Here is a 19,269-nt window from a genome sequence, read left to right as displayed (position 1 = left end):
AGGCTGGGGGGGACTGATGGCGCCGGCCTCCCCCTCCCTCCCATACTTCGCTTCTCCCTGCTGGCACAACGAGCGGGGCAGAGTGTCTGTTTGAACTTTTGCCTGTTCTTTGCCTCATGTCCTTGATCTGTGTATTTCTGTTACTCTAAGCGGAGAATCTGGTGCTGGTAAGACTGTAAACACCAAGCGGGTCATTCAGTACTTTGCCATTGTCGCAGCCTTGGGCGACACGCCGGGCAAGAAATTAGTAAGACCCTCTTTTGAAAAAAAGTTCTTGCTGTTTTCTTCCTTTCTTAATTACTTTTTTTTTTTTTAACACCCTCCCTTCCCTTTCTTCTTCTTTTTACTTTTTTTTTTTTTTTCTTCTCCCAACTTTTTGCATTTGGAAGCGTGTTTTGGTCTGACCCACCCAGGGCTTGGCTTTTTCCCTGACTTTTGAACAAGCAAGGCTTGAAATTATTCAGCTCAAGGGAAAATTAATTTTTTTTCTAATGTGGCTGCTCAGTCTGTGCAGCCTGGAAAAGGTGCTTTAGATGCCCTCTTTACCTTCTCTTCTTCCTTCAACACCCCGCAGAGCTTCTTCTTAAGGAGCATCAAAATGGAGTAAACCTGCCATTTCCCACCTTGCCTCTTTTAAGCCTTGCTTTTCATCCTTTTCTCCTTTTTTTTTCTCCCCTTGTCCATTTTGACCCTTTTCTACCTTGTGCTTTTCTTGCTCTTGTTTTGATTCTTGCATTTCTTTGGTGCTGGTTATTTTTGAGCTGCCCTTGCGATTGCTTATTTCTTCTTGGTATGTTGAAGCTCCAGCCTGCTCTTCCCTTGTAGAAGCAAACTGGCTGCTTTAGGTATCAGACAAGCAATACTTCAGCATTATTTTCTTTACTCTTCTTTGGGTTTGGATTTAACTGTTCTTGCTTTTTGATGCACTTCTTGATTTTCTTGAGCTAATCTATTTAACAACTTTTTGGCACCTCTTATAAAGTTTAATCCTCCCATTTTTTTCTTGGACCTTTTTTTGGCACTAAATGGTCATGCCCTGCTTTTCTGACCATGCTTCTTGTTGGTCCTTGCCTGGCTTTTCTGGATTTCTAAAGACAATTTTCTTTCCTTTCTCTAGGCAGCTCTTGCCACTAAATCTGGGGTAAGTGTCATAGACTCCTACTCTTTGATGAAGTCCTGCTGTGCCACAAATGATGTGATGATGAGGAGGGGTGATGAGGAAAGCCTGTGTGGGGCTCTGCCTCGGGTCTGGGAGCAGGGACAGTCCCAGTGCCTGGGCAGCATTTACTTCTCCGCTTGGCTTTGCATCTCCCACCTTCCCACAGTTTGAAGCTTTGGTGTTTCATCTCCCAGTGACTTTCTGACTCCAACCTCTCCTTCAAGGCTTCATCGTTCCTCAAATTCTCTTTTCTAGCCAGCACGGTGTTTGCCTGGCGGTGGTGTGGGCTCCTCCAAAAATAAGCTGAAGCCTCCTCTCTCCGAGCCATTAGTGTCCCAGCCAGCACTGAGCCTTTAGCTGAGACACGCTCTTGGTTGGGGAATGCTCGTTAATACGAGTCTCAGACGGCTTGGGAAACCTTACCAAGAGTGAGATAGCTGGGGGGCTGAAATCTTTGGGTCCTGGGGCAGCCCATGGGACAGCCACCATTAAAAATCACAATTGTAGATGAGACCGAATTTAGAGATGATCAAAGGATATCCAAGTGACAGAATGAGGTTTATTAATAAAGCTGCTCCCTGTCTCTTTTGCCTGTCACTTGCCTGGAGGCGCAGAGGTGAGGAGCAGTTGTGGGTGCAACATTGAAAAGACAGCACAGCTCTTGGTGGGCAGAGCCCAGAGCTGGTGTTTCCCACCTAAAGAAAGCCCCATGGACTGTAATGTTCTAGAGCATGGGCAAAAGCTCTCATGAAAAAAACAGCAGATGCCACCAAACTCTGCTACTGTTGTCAAACTCCCCTGTCCTTCGAGTGGCTTGGCACAAGTCTCTTGCTTCTGTCCTCAAACTCTTGCCCTGCTTTGCCTGCATTAGGTGTTTTTTTATCTTTAAACTGTGCATGTGAAACACAAACGGCAAAATAATGTAGGGGAAGATTAATCTTGGGGCTTGCTCAGGAGAGCTCCAATGAGTTCAGCAGATCCCACCAGCTGGGACCTGGGATGTGTTCCCACCATGCTGTGACCCTGCTGTGCATGTTGTAGATCGAGCCTGGTTTCTGGATCTCTTCTTTTGCAACGTGCTGTGATTTGAACTGCCCAAGACTTTGGTTTGGTGGAAGAGGAAATGCCTGATGGATTCGAAGAGCCTGAAATATTTCAGACTGTTGTGGTGACAATGTGTGCTTGCTCTTGGTTTGCATATTGTAGCAGACTAAAAAAGGGGCTTCAGAGGGACCAGTTTAGGCGAGAAGTCCCCAGAGAGCCTTGCTGCAAAACCTAGCTCTGCTGACCCCTAAACCGAGCTGCATTGCCACATGAGACACGGAGATGCCTCGGGAGCAGCAGGCTCTTAAAGACAGCAAACGAGCATAGCAGGCAGACTGTGTGAGGAGCCCCACGCCCTGTTCCTTGTGCTGCCGGTAACAGATCCCCTCTGGCTGGATGGGAGCTGACACATCCTTTGGTTTTGTTTTCCAGGGCACCCTCGAAGATCAAATCATTGAGGCTAACCCAGCTATGGAAGCTTTTGGCAATGCCAAAACCATAAGAAATGACAACTCCTCGCGTTTCGTAAGTGCCTTAGCAAGGCAGAGAGCTAACGTGCCGCATGTCAGTAAGCTGAATGCATCGCTTTGTGGTGTTGGGTTTTTTATGGTGTGAGCCAAAGGCGTGTAGCAAGAAGGCAGCTCTGCTTCCTAGGATGATCAGGCTGCTGAGGCCAGGCTTCTTCAGGTGACATTAATGCAGTGAATCATGTGCTCGTCAGAGTGAACTGCCCTGCTGTCACAGCCCGTGGCTGGAGAGATGCCAATTACAGGACCAAAGCTGAGAAGGCCAGTAAGCACAGCCTGGAGTGCTGGAGCTGGGACAGACATGCGTGCCCTGTCCACATCTTTTTTTGCTAAGCCTGGCCTGGGTCTCCTGTGGAGTGCAGATCTCATCAGCCACAGGTGGCTTTGACACCTGTTCTTGTGCCTTGGAGGGAAAGGAGATGCTCCTGGGTGAGATTCCTCAGCAGAGCACGGAGCAGGAGGCTGCAGGCAGGCTCAGTAGCACGCTGCCCAGCTGAAGTGCTTAGCTTTAAAAGCAGGTCTGAGGACAGGGAGTTATCTGCTGTGAGTGAAATTTCTGCCTGCCTACTGATTAAAGCCTTAAGCGATGCTGTCTGACCTGCATATTACAAATCAAAGAACTTCACCCACCTACCCTTCTCAGAGCCTGGTACCTTATCTGGCGTCAGCAGAAGCCTAAGAAGTGGGAAATCACCAGTGTATTGTAGTTTTCTGAAGTTTCTAGGAGCTGTTCAGAATTCTACCTGTGTAGCCAAGCCCAGTGCTTACCTCCTGCGTGTATTTTCAGGGCAAGTTCATCCGCATCCACTTTGGCCCCTCGGGGAAGCTGGCCTCTGCAGACATCGACATCTGTGAGTAAACACGTGCTGGCTGCACTGGGGAGGGATGTGGTCTCACTATTTGTGCAGGTGCTGGGTCAGTTCCAGGAAAGAACAAGCCCTCCCCTAACCCCTCTGGCCTATTTAATCCTAGATCTTCTGGAAAAATCAAGAGTGATTTTCCAGCAACCCAAAGAGCGAAGCTACCACATCTACTACCAGATCCTCTCTGGGAAGAAGCCAGAGCTGCAAGGTAAGGCAGTCAATGCTGCAGCATAGCTTTTATAATAATGTAATCATCTGAAAATAGCCACAAAGAGCTCTATTGTCAGCTTTAGAGTCCACAGGGACTGAGCGAACCCCGCTCACTGTGGAGGCTCTGCCCTCAAATGCTTTGCTAGCTGCACAGGATCATAGCATTGGCGGGTAATTCAGGGTGGAAGGGATTTCAAGAGGTCATGTAGTTCAGCCTCCTTTATCCTCCAGACCAAGAAGCCAGACTAAAGCCCTTTCTGCAACTGTCTAGCAGCAGAGAAGCAGTCACCCAGGGTCTGCCTGTGGGGTAGAAGCATGCTCTGCCAACGCTGCTTTGCACAGAGTCTTTACTGTGTGACAGGTACCGCGCTGACCTCAGCATGTGCTGGCTGGGTATTGCCGCTCGGTCCCCATGTGGTGCCTGGCCTAGTCGAGAGGTGGTGTCCCTGCCAATGACAGGGAGGTTGGACTAGATGATCTCTAAGGTCCCTTCCAGCCTAGGCCATTCTATGATTCTATGATTCTATGATTCTATTTACTCATTTTGGGGTAGGATCATAAGTAGACATATCCTAGAGGTGTTCCCCAGGACAGTCCCAGCTGAGCTGAATTTGCACTGGGGGCAGGCCCGTGCTCTGAGCAGCCCTGCCCTCCGGCTGCTGGGTTGCACAGAACATGCTGAAAACCCTCCCATGCTGCCGAAGGATGGCTGGCACAGTCCCCTGGGGTGGTGAGCCTCTTGGCTGCGGGCTCTTGAGCTTGTTGCTGGCTCAAGAACAATACCTTATTAGGCAGGTCTGGAGAGCTGTGCAGAGGGGTAATCTTATCTGGTGGTCACAAGGACATGGATGGCCACTTCTAAATCAGTCTGCAGCCAAGCTATATCCCAAGATAGCAAACAGGAGGCACATCACAGAAGAGATGGACCCGTCTGTGGACCTGCCTGGGATTGAAGAGGCTGTTCCTCCCACTGGATGGTGCCCTCTAGTTGACGCTGGCAAAGTCTTGCCTCTTCATCTGTGTCCAGGGTTGCCTGCCTGCCTCATCTTTATCTCTGTCAGAAGTGGCCTCACCCTCAGTGTGTCTTCCCCCAACAGATATGCTGCTGCTCTCCCTCAACCCCTACGACTACCACTTCTGCTCTCAGGGTGTAACAACTGTGGACAACCTGGATGATGGGGAGGAACTCATGGCGACAGACGTACGTGTGCTTCCTTCCCACCACATGGCTCGAGGCGAGGGCTGGGGGGTGGGCACCACCTCCTTCTGGGCAGACATGGGGATGTGTCCCGGCTTTTTGTGTCCCTCTCTAAATTCGTTGTGAGTTCCCTCTGGTTTATTGGCAGTTGACCTACACATGCTGTGAGCCTACAAGAAAGAGCAGAGTGACTGTGATCTCCATCAACAGCCTCCTCCAGGCAGAGAAGGGAGAGTAATTCCCTGCATTAGGAAGGGCCTGTGGCACATGAGCACTTCTCATGGCTCCCATGAGAAAAGGAGACCTCCGCTCAGGAAACCTTCTACTTGTGGATGCTAGGCTGGTCCTTTTGCTTTCAAATAGATCTTTCGTGAGCTGGACTCACACTCAAAATCCCATGGACAGGATTCTTTGGATAGACCACCTTGCCCGGAGCCCCAGGACAGGGAGAGCACCTTAGGAGACGGTGGGAGGAGTAATCCTCACCTCAAAGTGGTGATTTTGTTCTCTCTATATTGCTTTGTCTCTCCTCAGCATGCCATGGATATCTTGGGCTTCAGCAACGATGAGAAATACGGCTCCTATAAAATAGTAGGTGCTATCATGCACTTTGGCAACATGAAGTTCAAGCAAAAGCAGCGAGAAGAGCAGGCAGAGGCTGACGGCACTGAAAGTGAGTTTGGCTCCAGGCTGCCAAATCTGCCTGGCCTGGGCATGCAGATTCCTCCAAGGGTAGACTGTTGTAACTTCTTGGCCTGGTCTGAGAAGGTCAGTGACCATGATCCCAAGCAACCACACTGTCTTAGGACCTTCTCCAGGGCTGCAAAGGGGCTTGTCCCTGAATGGGTCTATTTAGGATAGTGGTCTTATCTGCATCAGACTTGCCTCGGCAACATCACAGGCAGTTGCACCCTGGCTGTGCTTCACCTTGTTCAGTCTTCTCCTGCCCTTTATCACCTCTTCTCTCGCACTTTGTTGGACAGAGCCAGGTCATCCACACAGGATGAGCCAGTCCATCATCAGGACTCCAAGGACCTGCTCAAGTCAGCCTCCTGAAGAGCAGTTAGAGTAGGATACAATCACTGTCTAATATTTTTCCTTATTTGTTGCTTAGGAAAATACCATGCAAATCATAGATCTAAGAGAGGAGTCAGACTGCAGAGCAAACCTGAACATTCAGAAAAGTCAGAGATTGAATATTTTCTGTTGCTCCCAGGCATAATGGAGCAAACTTCAAGGAGAGGGTGACCTTCTAGCGTGTGGAATAATGAGATGGGGGAGCCCTGTCGCTTAACTGGAGGGCTTAAGCAGTAACTATGCATCAGGTGAGGCAGGGACCCAGCAGAAATGACTGCCTGGACCAGACCTTGCCGTGCTAACATTTATGAAGGAAGAGTTCCCCTTTGCCTGAGGAATGTCAACAGCATTCAGCTGCTACCGGATAATTAAAGAAGATTTTGATCTCCTACAGAGGGGTCTTTTCTGGCTACAATCTCCTATTAGGAGTCTATGAAAGATAAGGAAGAAAATCACCTCTCTTCTGGTCAGTTCAAATCCACTGCATGAGAATCCAAGCTTCCACTGGAAAACACATAGAGATCCCCAGATGAAGAAGACTCAAAAACCTGGTCGGCACCTGGTAAGGTGCAGCAGGTCTGCCACGGCCATCTCCTCCAAACAGTAACCTCTCAGGCAGGAGGTCCAGGCTTTAAAATTGTCGTGTAATATCCCACACAAGATGCGAAATCACACTAGACATTGGAGGAGGTAGAAAAACTAGTGTAGTTAGCGCTGATCAGCAGAAGAACTGGTAAATTGTGTTTAATTTTCTTTTTTTCCTTCCCAGGGCTTCCTTGCTGGCTCCTTATGCCTTTGTGCTGTTTTACAGGTGCTGACAAAGCTGCCTACCTCATGGGAATCAGCTCAGCTGACCTCATCAAGGGGTTGCTCCATCCTCGTGTGAAAGTGGGCAATGAATACGTGACCAAAGGTCAGAATGTGGCACAGGTGAGTGTGCCAGGACACAGGCTTCCCGCTTATGCTGGTGACTCCTCTACAGGCAGGCCTGTTGCAACACACAGCTTGACCAGTGCTTCAGTTGACTTTCATGGGTCTAGGTGGAGACTCCAGAGCAGCATGAGAAGATATATCCACAGTTACTGGTTGTGAGCAGCTGGGAAAGTCAGTGGCAGAGCTGGCAGATAATTTTGGTTATTGACCGTGATTGGAAGTTCAATGCGGTATCTTTGAAAAGTGGGTTGGATCACAGCCGGAAGAGATCCAGTTTCTGTGGATCTGTTTCAGAGACAGTCACACTCCCATGAAAGTAGAAAAATCACATTTTTGCACTCATCTAGATGAATAGAAAACTCATCTAAGCACTTGTCTAAAATTAATCTAAGCTGATCTGTTGGGAGACTCAAATGCACCAAAAATATGTCTTGTCAGATTCTAGCCACATCACAGTTAGGAACCCAAACGTGGCCTGAATAGTGCAAGCCAGTCTCCCCATAAAGTTCAGGAGGACCTTAGAAGCTGCTGCCTGATCTAAAATGAGCTGTAGACTTCTGCCATGCACCGGGCTCCTGAAAATATCTCTTTAGACTGAATCTGTATCCTGAGACCTTGGAGGATAAGACCAAGCCAGGGACAAGAGAACGTGCTTGTGAGCATGTGAAAAATAATTTTGGAGCATATAGTGTGACCATGAACTCCCTGGATCTGTCTGTCTGTCTGTCTGTCTGTCTGTCTGTCTTTTGCATGCCAAGAGGAGCTCTCTTCTTCAGCGTAAGTGCTCAAGCTCTGATTTGCTTTGGCAGGTTGTCTATGCTGTGGGAGCCCTGGCTAAAGCCACCTATGATCGCATGTTCAAGTGGCTGGTGACTCGGATCAACAAAACCCTAGACACCAAGCTGGCCAGACAGTTCTTCATCGGAGTACTGGACATTGCAGGCTTCGAGATCTTTGACGTGAGTTCTGCAGGCCCCCTGCAATGGGCTCGGGGGAATGTTGTAGCTAGACAGCCCAGTGCCCTAGAGTCTGACAGCTCTGTGTCCTCCAAGAAATGGCTGGTGCTGATCAGAAAAAAAAGCTCTTGTCTGAGTTAATGTATCTGGAGCAAGCAGGCAGCTCACAAGGACTGTTCTAACCTTGGTGTGGGAACATAAATGATTCCTGGCTACCTGCTCTGGTAGCAACCCAGCTGAGCCTAGCAGAGATCACTCTTCACACTCTGACGAAGCAGAGTCTGCAGTTCCTTCCCCTGACATAGGTTTGTTTCCTTCTTGTAGTTCAACAGCTTTGAGCAGCTGTGCATCAACTTCACCAATGAGAAACTGCAACAGTTTTTCAACCACCACATGTTTGTCCTGGAGCAAGAAGAATACAAGAAGGAAGGCATCGAATGGGTCTTCATTGACTTTGGCCTGGACTTGCAGGCTTGCATCGACCTGATTGAGAAGGTAAAGCATGAGTCAGGGCACAGGAATAGTTATTCTGGCAGACAGCTTGTTTGCAAACACTGGGACAGTGAGAGGTGCTCTGTTAGCAGAAATGAAATCATTCCCTCCCCAGTTAGTGACAAGTGCCCAACTTTTTTTGTTCCACGCTTACAGCTCAGAGCCTCCAGCCTACTAGACACATTTTGACACAAATTCTGACTTTATGAAACCACAGAAATTCTGTTCCTCTCCACCAGTGAGCCACAAAACTTGATGCAGCCTTTCCCTCCAGAGAGCAGTGATGTCTGCCCCTTTTTTCCGACTCACTTGCTGCTCCTCAGTGCCTCTTACCTGAGTACTTGCTGATTCAGAGCAGCTTGTATAAGAGATTTCCACCATTGCATGGAGGAAATTCACCTTTTTTTTTTTTTTTTTGAAAAAAGAAAACTTGTTAAGGGTGCTGGAGAGGATCTCCCCTTACCAACAATCTGATGGACCTGGGCAAGCCCCCTGGCCAGTCCCACTCTGGCTGGAGGTCAGATGCAGCCTGGAACACTCCAGTCATACCTTGCACCATTTGCCTGAATGAGGACAAGGTCTTCCAAGTCAAACCTTGCCTCACCTTGCTCGGTGACAAAGAATCCCCCGTTCTGGGATGAGACATGGCAACACTGAGCTCAGACCTTTTTGTACCACCTTCTCCCTGCAGCCCTTGGGAATCCTGTCCATCCTCGAAGAGGAGTGCATGTTCCCGAAAGCCTCCGACATGTCATTCAAAGCTAAACTCTACGACAACCACATTGGAAAGTCGCCCAACTTCCAGAAGCCCCGGCCAGATAAAAAAAGGAAATACGAGGCCCACTTTGAGCTGGTGCACTATGCTGGTGTGGTACGTCCCCTGTCAGCTCTTCCACAGTGTTCACACCTTCCTCCTTGCAGGGCTGTCCTCACTTTTGCCTCTCTCCTCCGGTGGCAGGTGCCGTACAACATCATTGGGTGGCTGGACAAGAACAAGGACCCCCTGAACGAGACGGTGGTGTCCGTCTTCCAAAAATCCCAAAACAAACTCCTGGCCTCTCTCTATGAGAATTATGTGGGCTCTACTTCAGGTAAGGGACAACCTTACCCCTTTTTTGACCTCAGTCTTTCCCTCCCTTTGCAGCAAAGCCTCCCTCACTCCCACGCCCAGCTGTTGGTGCATCATTTCTGCACCTAGCAGCCCAGGAAAAGGGAGGACCCACATTGACCCCTAAAAACCTCTCTGACCTGAGTAGGTGGGTACTCTGGACATGCAGTGCTGTCCTAGTGGCTGTAGGTGGGTAGTTAGGACCAGGCTGAGCTTGTGCAGTGCCCTACAGGGCTGTGGGAGATGGTTTTGGTGGTCTGCAGCTTCATTCTGCAGCAGGGTACTACCACCTCTGCTTTACAGAGAGTGGGGGCCATGGGTGTTTCAAGCGTGTTTGGGGGTGCTCCTGAGACTTCCAAGCCAAGCAGATGCTTTGCTGATGTAATTAATCCATATTTCAACCTAACAGAGGAACCTCACAAGCCAGGGACCAAGGAGAAGCGTAAAAAGGCAGCTTCTTTCCAAACAGTGTCGCAGCTGCACAAGGTAAGAGCCAGCCCCTGGTGCAAGGCCATGCTCAGAGTGTCCCAGCATCAGTCTCACTTCCCTGCCAAGGCTCTGGGGCATCTTGCACCTGAGCTCCTGGGGCCCGAAGGACCATCAGAGCTCCTAAAGGACCACCTCTAGGCAAAAGCTCCTAACACCCTCTTGTCCCTGGGCAAGGGGCCTGTGCCTGCAGAGTCCCAGCCCTGTCCCCGTGCTGCTAGGCAAGGACACAAGGCTCCAGGCTGGGAGAACGGTGGCTCCCTTGGAGCTGGGGCTTGTGCTGCTTCTGCCCACGTGACGCTTGCGCTGCCCAGCAGCTCCTTCGCCTTTGAGAGAGCGGCAGTTAAGACTTGTAGTGATGTTTAGATAATGTATTACATGAACATCACTTTAAGTCTGTGCTACTTCTCTCCTCATTCTTGTCGGCGGGAAGGACAGCCTTTGGGCAGAAGAAAATGAAGGAGAATCTTACATATCTCTGAGCAGGCAGCTCTCTGCTGTCCTGCCCAGGGAGGTGACCTGAGCTGTTTTACAGCTCAGGATAACAGACACCCCTATTTCTATGCTCACCACGGGAGTGATTTGTCCACCCAAGAGCTTAAGCAACTGCAAAACAGCACAGTATGAGCCCAAACCTGTGTCTTGCCATGACAGCCTTGTGGTGATAGAGTGCTTGTGTCAGAGCCCCTGTTCAGGGAGATATGTGACTTTCTTCCTCCTGGGCAAGTCACAGGCCTTGGGGAAAGGTGTCTGCAGCAAGAAACTGCCCCGTGATAATGTGGAGATGTGGGAAGGTGTTTCTTGCCCTGAGATGGTCCCGGACAGGCTTAACCTGTACGGGCAGGGGAAGGCGGCCTGGAAGGATAGAGCGTGCAGATGCCTTGTCCCCAGCAGAAGGCAGGGTCATGTCTTGACCTAAGCCCTACCTTGCAGAGAAGCGAGGCTCAGGCTGGATCAGCAGGGCCCTGCATCACGGCCGAAGGGCATGGGCAGTGCTGTGGAGGTGCAGGGAAAACCTGATGAGATGAGCATTGCAGCCAGTGTGGATTTGCTGAGCACGGGGCTGATGAACACCAGCAGAGCTCTATACCAGGAATATGCTCAGTCCTGTGTTCCTGGTTCTCCCCTGCACCTACAAATATTTGAGAGGTGTCTGGCTCCTCTCTGGCATAGCAAAACCTGCAGGGGCTGTTTGACACGTCTGCCAGCCCAGTCCCCTCTGCCACTACTCCCACCCTGGCAGCAGGCAGTGGTCCTTCTCTCACAAAGAGTCGTAAGGGGCTCTGAGGGTCTGTTCTCTCCCTGGCTGGTGGAGGAGAAGGGGCTGGACAGAGCTGCTGTAGCAAAGTAGAGGTTTCACCTCATGCCTCATCTCGTGTGTCTGCCCTACAGGAGAATCTCAACAAGCTGATGACCAACCTGCGCTCTACTCAGCCCCACTTTGTCCGCTGCATCATCCCCAATGAGACAAAGACCCCAGGTATGCCTGGACTAAGACAGCACCCTGGCAGTTCCCTTGGGTGACTTTCACATGTGGGAGCTGGCAGGGAGTCTCGCATCCACCTTCTCCTCAAACCTTTTCTTGAAGCAGTGCTGCTGCTGCTGCTGACACATGGTCACTTCTCAGTGTAGAAACCCTTGTCACCAATGCCGGCCTCCTCTGCCAGGCTCCCACTGTGGCTGTGCATTCATGGTTATGCTGCCTCACACGTGTGTATAACAGCAGGCAGGGCCACCATCCAAGGCCCAGGCGCTCGTGCTAAGCACAGGCATACAGGACAGGTTGACAGCTGTGCTCAGAACCACGGGCTGTTTCCTGAGTTCAGGCCCATGCTGCAGCTCCGTTTCCCCTGTCCTCTTGGGCTGAGTGTCTTCTCCATCTCTGTCCTGACCCATAGGAGCCATGGATGCCTTCCTGGTGCTGCACCAGCTGCGGTGTAACGGTGTCCTTGAAGGTATCCGCATCTGCCGTAAGGGATTCCCCAACAGGATCCTCTACGCAGACTTCAAGCAACGGTAACTCCTGCTTCTCTCTTGCCCGGCAGTCATCACATATTCTGAGGGGAGACAGACTGCCCTGGCTCTGACCTGCTCCCCAGCTTGTGCAGGGCTGCTCTGAACCACCATGATACACCCAGGGCATGCACAGTTTGGGATAGCTTTTCTGCTGGCTCTGCAGTGCCAGATGTGGGTAGTTTGGTGCCAGATGTGACAAGACAGCAGGGCTGGTGATGTCTGAGATGCTGAATGCAGGGCTGGAGCAGGTGGATGGTGGCAAGCTCCAGGTCCTGCGTTCCTGGCTCGGATTTCTCTCTGCCTTTGGGGTCCTTACCATTCTCCAGGCTGGTCCCATCCACCCTGCTTGGCCTGGAGCTGACCAGGCATGGTGAGGCTGGTGGCCTCCTGCACGATATTACTTGTGTTCAGGGACTGAGACCTGGCAGGCTTCCCTGGTGTGAGCTCTGCAGAAAAGCCCATGCTGTGCCCTGTATATGCTCCTGATCCATATGTGGCTCCAGCCTATGCTGCACCGACGTGCTTCCAGGGGCAAGTGGCATGACTGGGATATAGAGATGGTGACAGAGCCATCAACTCTGTGCTGGAATCCTCTTGCATGTCCTCTTTCTGCTTTGTCCCTGCAGCTACCGTATCCTGAATCCAGCATCCATTCCAGACGACAAGTTTGTAGACAGCAGAAAGGCCACAGAGAAGCTGCTGAGCTCCCTGGATCTGGATCGCTCACAATATAAGTTTGGCCATACCAAGGTGAGACCAAGCAGCCGGTCTTTGGGAGGGAGACATTGCCCCTTCCATCTCCCTGTGCCCAGCTTGCTCTCTGCCTGGCCACAGCCCTGCTGAAGCGCTGTGCTCTGCGGGCTGGGTGTGTCCCTTGAAGGGATTAAGGAGGGCAGGGGAAGAAACAGTTTGGGAAGAAGCAGGTCTGATCAGGTCACTCCTGCCTGACCTCACACCACCGAGCACAGCAGCTCAGGGCAGGGAGCTCTGGTGCCCAGCTGTGCCAGTGTGGGTGCACCTCCAACCCGGGTGTGTGCAGCGTGTGTGCCCCTGCAGGGAGGGCACCTAAACCTGCAGTGTGGAGCCCTCACCGCTCTGGGCCCCACGTAGCCCAGGTCCTGTTGCCCCTGAGCCCTCCGTCCTCTCTGCTGTTGACTCTATTCTCACTCACTTGCCTGCAGGTGTTTTTCAAGGCTGGTTTGCTGGGCTTACTGGAAGAGATGCGAGATGAGCGTCTGGCCAAGATCCTGACCATGCTGCAGGCCAGAATCCGCGGGCACCTCATGCGCATTGAGTACCAAAAGATCATCAGCAGGAGGTAGAGTTGTGGGGGGGCGAGAAGCAGAACTTTGTGTGTTTCCCTTGTTCCTTCTGCACATTTCAGTGGGTTTGACCAGCTGTGCATGCCTGTGGCCCGCAGGGGTTGGGTAAGGCCCTGTCCTGAAGAGATGGAGGCAAACCTCTAAGAAATCTCGGGTGGGCCTGGTAGGGAGGGACAGTGTATCTGGGTGGGGAGAGGTTTTTCTTTCCACTGGAAGATACGGAGGGATCCAAAGCAAAGAGACCTGAAAGACAGGTCACACCACCTGTCCCACTAGGGCTATTATGGTGTGCAGACAATGTGCCATTTGTTCAGTGTACTGCCATTTGTCCATCTAGTGAAGAATAAAGCCATATCCAGGCCTGAAAAAGCCAGGTCTCTGCTGAAGTCAGGATGGAACATGGGGAATCTACACCCATGGTGATGCTGTGCTTGTCTCCCTCCAGGGAAGCCCTCTATACCATCCAGTGGAACATCAGGGCCTTCAATGCCGTCAAGAACTGGTCCTGGATGAAGCTCTTCTTCAAGATCAAGCCTTTACTCAAGTCTGCTCAGACTGAGAAGGAAATGTCCAATCTGAAGGAGGAATTCCAGAAGCTGAAGGAGGCTCTGGAGAAGTCTGAGGCTAAGAGGAAGGAGCTGGAAGAGAAGCAGGTCTCCATGATCCAGGAGAAGAATGACCTGGCTCTCCAGCTGCAGGCGGTGAGTGCCTCACCCTCTGTCTGCAAGTGTGAAGATAGTGCAGGGTCCATTGGTAAAGGAAGGAGCAGAGCATGCTAGATCTGTTCTCAGACCCCTCATTGCCACAATCTGCTTGAAATGCAATGTTAGACTTGGTGCAAACCTGAAGCAGTGTTACAGGCTTGCCATGTCAGGGCTGCCGTGGGCATTCATGCTCCCCTGGCTCTGGAAAGGGAGGTCTGACAAGGAAGTGGGAGGGATGGTGATGTTTGGTCACCAAACTGTGGCTAATCTGCACCATTTCTGTGCCAGAAGTGTCAGTCCAGTGTTTCCCTCCTCTTAGCTCTTTGGCCCTGGGGAGTGTTTGTGGTTGTCCCATGACCCTTGAAAATGGGCAGTGATTGAAGCTGCCCTCTTTTTTTTTATTTTTTTTTTTAAACCTGAGCACCTTGGGCTTGCTCTGCCCCTTCAGTAAGGAGAGCTTCAGCCTGGACCAGGGTGGCATGGCTGAGAGCCTACTGGTCTGCTCTTGGGGCAGTAAATGAGCACTCCTGTGCCTATCACAGGAGCAAGACAACCTGGCAGATGCAGAGGAACGCTGTGACCTGCTGATCAAGTCCAAGATCCAGCTGGAAGCCAAGGTGAAAGAGCTGACAGAGCGTCTAGAGGATGAGGAGGAGATGAACTCAGACCTCACTGCCAAAAGACGAAAGCTGGAGGATGAGTGTGCAGAGCTGAAGAAGGACATTGATGACCTGGAGATCACGCTGGCCAAGGTGGAGAAGGAGAAGCATGCCACGGAGAACAAGGTAACTGGCTCTCCTGACAGAGTACAGCCTCACTGCCCTGCGGCCTCGGTGCTTGGGGGGCACTGGGAAAAGACGTCAGGGGTGGTGTCCTGCCTCATTGCACAAGGGTGGTGTGAGCGAACGGTTCTGTGCAAGGACAAGTGATTTGGGACACTGGCAAAGCACCTGGTGGAACCAGCCTGGCCAAGGGGAGAGGGGCTGGCTGCTGCTTGTGTTGGTCACAGACTCCTACCTTTCATGGGTCAGGTAGCTCTTGTAGATCTGCATCCTGTCTCTCTGAGATGATGTGCTCAATTTTTGACCTCACTGATCTAGGTTAAAAACCTGATTGAAGAGATGGCAGCTCTGGATGAGGTCATTGCCAAGCTGACGAAAGAGAAGAAAGCGCTGCAAGAGGCCCATCAGCAGGCCCTGGATGACCTGCAGGCTGAGGAAGATAAGGTCAACACGCTGACCAAAGCCAAGGCCAAACTGGAGCAGCAAGTGGATGATGTGAGTCACAAGCCAGTGACAGTGAAGTGAGAGAGGTCTGAGTCACATTTCCAGGAGACCCCAAAGGCTGTCCCTGAGTGGGATCTGGAGAGTGGGACGGTTATCAGATCCCCGTTTAACATGGCCAGTCCATGAATAATTACATGGACGTAACTACATTTAGTTCATGGGCTGAGGGAACGGGACTGATGACCAGCTAGGAAACAGCTCGGGCTCTGAGGGCTGAGTGAAGTTCCCACAGCAATAGACATAGGGAAGGCTGGGACTACAGAGGGTCCTTTCCCTCCCTATCCTGTCTCTCTTCATTCTCCAGCTGGAAAGCTCTCTTGAACAAGAAAAGAAAGTCCGCATGGACCTGGAAAGAGCAAAGAGGAAGCTTGAAGGAGACCTGAAGTTGACACAAGAGTCCATAATGGATCTAGAGAATGATAAACAGCAGCTGGAGGAGAAACTCAAAAAGTGAGCGTGTGCTGTCCTGAGCCGTGTGCTTACTCTGTCAGTCCACTTCTAGAGCAAATGGCTGTGTGACCTCTGCAGGGCCTGCTGGGATGTAGCTTTGAGCCCTGCTGGTGTGATCGGGCCAGGCAAAATGAGGGCTTGTTTTTTCTGGGCACTATGCAGAGATGCTGAGGAGCTTGTCAGCTGCACGGACTCTAATAGATCGCACAGACTCTAATAGATCAGGGAGCTGTAGACCTTCCCCTGCACATGGGGCTGGAGAGCAGAGACTTGCCTGGAAGGGACCCCAGCTACAAAATACAGACTTCATCCATCGTGTCCCGTTCTCCTTGGGGAACTGGAGAACAGCTCCTAGGGACCTCACAGGGCAAACCTCAGGGCCAGGTTGTCTGCCAGTTTGGCCATTCCAGCCCTCCTCAGAGCAGTCCAGGTGCTACTTCTTACCCCCACAGCCCCTTTCCTGTGTGGACCTGTTTCCCCTCTGAACCTGGGTGTTACAGTGCAGGGAACAACCGTCCAGATTGTTCAAGAGGGGCTTGGCAGGACAGTGTTTGTCTGACCAGAGGCTTTGCCTTCTTTCTCTACAGGAAAGACTTTGAAATGAGTCAGCTGAATTCAAGGATTGAAGACGGACAAGTGACTGAGGCCCAGCTGCAGAAGAAAATCAAGGAGCTCCAGGTATGGTGGGAAAAACTCTTCTCGCATCCCGGGAGTTCTAAATATCTATCAGTTGTAATATGCTAAGGCATCTGCCTGGCCAGTCCCTCTCTGAGCATAGGGGCGTCTCCTTGGCAGAAGAGTGATGAAAAAAGTTGGTGCTGTTAGCAGAGGCCAAGCCCTCTGCCCAAATGTGGTGGGATGAAAATTAAAGAATGAACTGTTGAGGTGAACGCTAGCACCAGCATGAGGAATAGCTTCTAGGACATAGTTCTCCATCCAGACTAGAACCTTAAACCCACTGCCCCAGCTCTGAAGATCCAAATCTAGTATGTTGGGCTTCTTTCTATCAGAGATGAGCTGCCAGATTCAGGCTGTTTGCATGGAGTTTCCTGTTGAAAAGAAGGTAGTATCAGCCTGGATCCTGATGGCGGGGTACAGAGGAGAGCAGGAGCTGTACAAAATGCTCTACCAGGGAGAGTCAGGCATGCCTGCCTCTGGGAATCCCAAAACAGCCCAAACATTTGCTCCAGACTGGTAGCTTATTGCTCCCTGGCATCTCAGAGGAGATGCTTTGCTCCATGGTGGAGAGCAAAGAGGCAGGATCTTCATGGGGTTCCTGCCTTGTTCTGTCTCTGCCAGGCCCGTATTGAGGAGCTGGAGGAGGAGCTGGAGGCTGAACGTGCTGCCAGAGCCAAGGTGGAGAAGCAGCGGGCAGAAGTGTCACGGGAGCTGGAGGAGCTGAGCGAGCGGCTGGAGGAGGCTGGTGGGGCAACGGCCACGCAGCTGGAGATGAACAAGAAGCGAGAAGCAGAATTCCTAAAGCTGCGGAGGGACCTGGAGGAGGCAACGCTGCAGCATGAGTCCACGGCGGCTGCCCTGCGGAAGAAGCACGCAGACAGCGTGGCCGAGCTGGGCGAGCAGATCGACAACCTGCAGCGCGTCAAGCAGAAGCTGGAGAAGGAGAAGAGCGAGATGAAGATGGAGGTGGATGACCTGTCATCCAACATTGAATACCTCACCAAGAACAAGGTAGGCACTGGTTGCATACAGGGCAGGGTCATCTCCTCTGGGAACATCAGTGCAACTGCCTGCAGTGTGCTCGGCACGGCCGCTTCCATGGGATGTTTCCTAGGTAGCTCTTTGCAATGGACAAGTCCCTCTTTTCTACTAGGTAGTTTGTCCCTGTGTCGCTCTGGCAGTGGTTGCAGGAGGCTTTGCTTGCCCTAGTCAAGTCTGGAGGATCTGGGGAGACAATTCCCAGGACACCAACTGCAGAGAGACACTTGTTAGCTCAGCAGAGAGCTCTGGCAGGCTTCTCCTCTCTGCCATGTGTGCCTGTGGGATCGGCTGAGCAGGGCAGCGAGGTCCCTGGGTGATGCTGTCGCTGAGGCCCTCCTGGGGTGATGGTGTTCTCTGTCTCGAGCTGGGTCTCACAAGGGCTTTGCTTGGTGCAGGCCAACGCCGAGAAGCTGTGCCGCACCTACGAGGACCAGCTGAGCGAGGCCAAGTCCAAGGTGGACGAGCTGCAGCGGCAGCTGACTGACGTGAGCACGCAGCGGGGCCGGCTGCAGACCGAGAATGGTGAGTGAGGACACGTGGCTGCCCTGGGGCTGGTCTTGCACTGGGCATCTGAGTGGGGGAGCTGTGCTTCACCTGGGCAGACTGTCCTGCTTCTCCCATGGACAAAACCGATGAGCAGGAGCTCCATCTGGAGTGGAGGGCAGTGGGATGTCCAGGCTGTGTCTCCACTAAAGCCTTGCAGAGGTGTGATATAGCTCGGCAAGGGAGAGAACCTCTAGCGGTGTCTGGGGGATGTGCTGTGATCTTGGACAGCAGAACAAGGGGTTTTCTGCCTGGTGTGCTTTGCCTCTAGCTGCTGACATGTTCCTCTGCCCATGGCCCCAGCTTGCCCGGGCTGGAATACAGCTGGGACTGCTGGAGGTCCCCATGTGGCTGAAGACTGCAGGCTCTGGGGAGTGTGGGCCAATACAAATCACAGCCTTTTGGCCCTAAAGTAGCGTGATCTTGGACAGCAGAACAAGGGGTTTTCTGCCTGGTGTGCTTTGCCTCTAGCTGCTGACATGTTCCTCTGCCCATGGCCCCAGCTTGCCCGGGCTGGAATACAGCTGGGACTGCTGGAGGTCCCCATGTGGCTGAAGACTGCAGGCTCTGGGGAGTGTGGGCCAATACAAATCACAGCCTTTTGGCCCTAAAGTAGCTGGGTTTGCTCTGTTTGAACCCAGGGGAGCTTAGTCGGCTGCTGGAGGAGAAGGAGTCCTTCATCAACCAGCTGAGCCGTGGCAAAACCTCATTCACACAAAACATTGAGGAACTGAAGAGGCAGCTGGAGGAAGAGACCAAGGTGAGGCTTCTAGGGCATGGCTGTTCTCTGAGGGACACAGACCTCAGGGAACAGTGTGTGTGTCCCACTGTAGGCGTGGCCCAGATTCTTGCACTGGGGAGGTGGGACATGCCCTGCACCCAGGAAACCCTAGGGCAGCTCTTAGCCTGGGAAAAACAAAAGGTCCACCCAAAGTGCCATGACTGGTGTCCTGGAGCCTGGGACCAGCTGCTCCTCTCATGAGCTTTCCCTTTCTCAGAGCAAGAACGCCCTGGCCCATGCCCTGCAAGCCTCTCGGCATGACTGTGACCTGCTGCGGGAGCAGTATGAGGAGGAGGTGGAGGCCAAGAGCGAGCTCCAGAGGAACTTGTCCAAGGCCAATGCCGAAGTGGCCCAGTGGAGAACCAAGTACGAGACAGATGATATCGCAAGGACAG

General features: G+C 52.0%; 1 protein-coding gene across 1 annotated transcript in view; it reads left to right on the top strand.

Annotated features, from left to right (window-relative positions):
* Positions 1–142: 142 nt before the first annotated feature.
* LOC104271331 (myosin-7B-like) overlaps positions 143–19,269 on the top strand; it is a gene marked incomplete at its 3' end in the record, with an annotated part of 22,128 nt that continues 3,001 nt past the window's right edge. The window contains 26 exon segments of the mRNA XM_009865967.1: positions 143–247; positions 1,118–1,141; positions 2,636–2,728; positions 3,518–3,581; positions 3,703–3,801; positions 4,901–5,004; positions 5,536–5,674; positions 6,890–7,008; positions 7,821–7,970; positions 8,292–8,462; positions 9,151–9,330; positions 9,418–9,550; positions 9,977–10,053; positions 11,446–11,533; positions 11,952–12,069; positions 12,696–12,819; positions 13,251–13,387; positions 13,837–14,092; positions 14,638–14,880; positions 15,196–15,372; positions 15,686–15,831; positions 16,419–16,509; positions 17,131–17,520; positions 17,946–18,072; positions 18,735–18,853; positions 19,092–19,269. The exon segment at positions 19,092–19,269 is cut by the window's right edge and continues 12 nt beyond it. Coding sequence (XP_009864269.1) covers positions 2,675–2,728; positions 3,518–3,581; positions 3,703–3,801; positions 4,901–5,004; positions 5,536–5,674; positions 6,890–7,008; positions 7,821–7,970; positions 8,292–8,462; positions 9,151–9,330; positions 9,418–9,550; positions 9,977–10,053; positions 11,446–11,533; positions 11,952–12,069; positions 12,696–12,819; positions 13,251–13,387; positions 13,837–14,092; positions 14,638–14,880; positions 15,196–15,372; positions 15,686–15,831; positions 16,419–16,509; positions 17,131–17,520; positions 17,946–18,072; positions 18,735–18,853; positions 19,092–19,269 — 3,484 coding nt within the window.

This window comes from Apaloderma vittatum, unplaced genomic scaffold (genome assembly GCF_000703405.1).
Source record: "Apaloderma vittatum isolate BGI_N311 unplaced genomic scaffold, ASM70340v1 scaffold29253, whole genome shotgun sequence".
Taxonomy (NCBI): Eukaryota; Metazoa; Chordata; class Aves; order Trogoniformes; family Trogonidae; genus Apaloderma; species Apaloderma vittatum.
The sequence above is the reverse complement of the archived record's forward strand: the minus strand, read 5'-3'. Positions and strand labels throughout refer to the sequence as shown.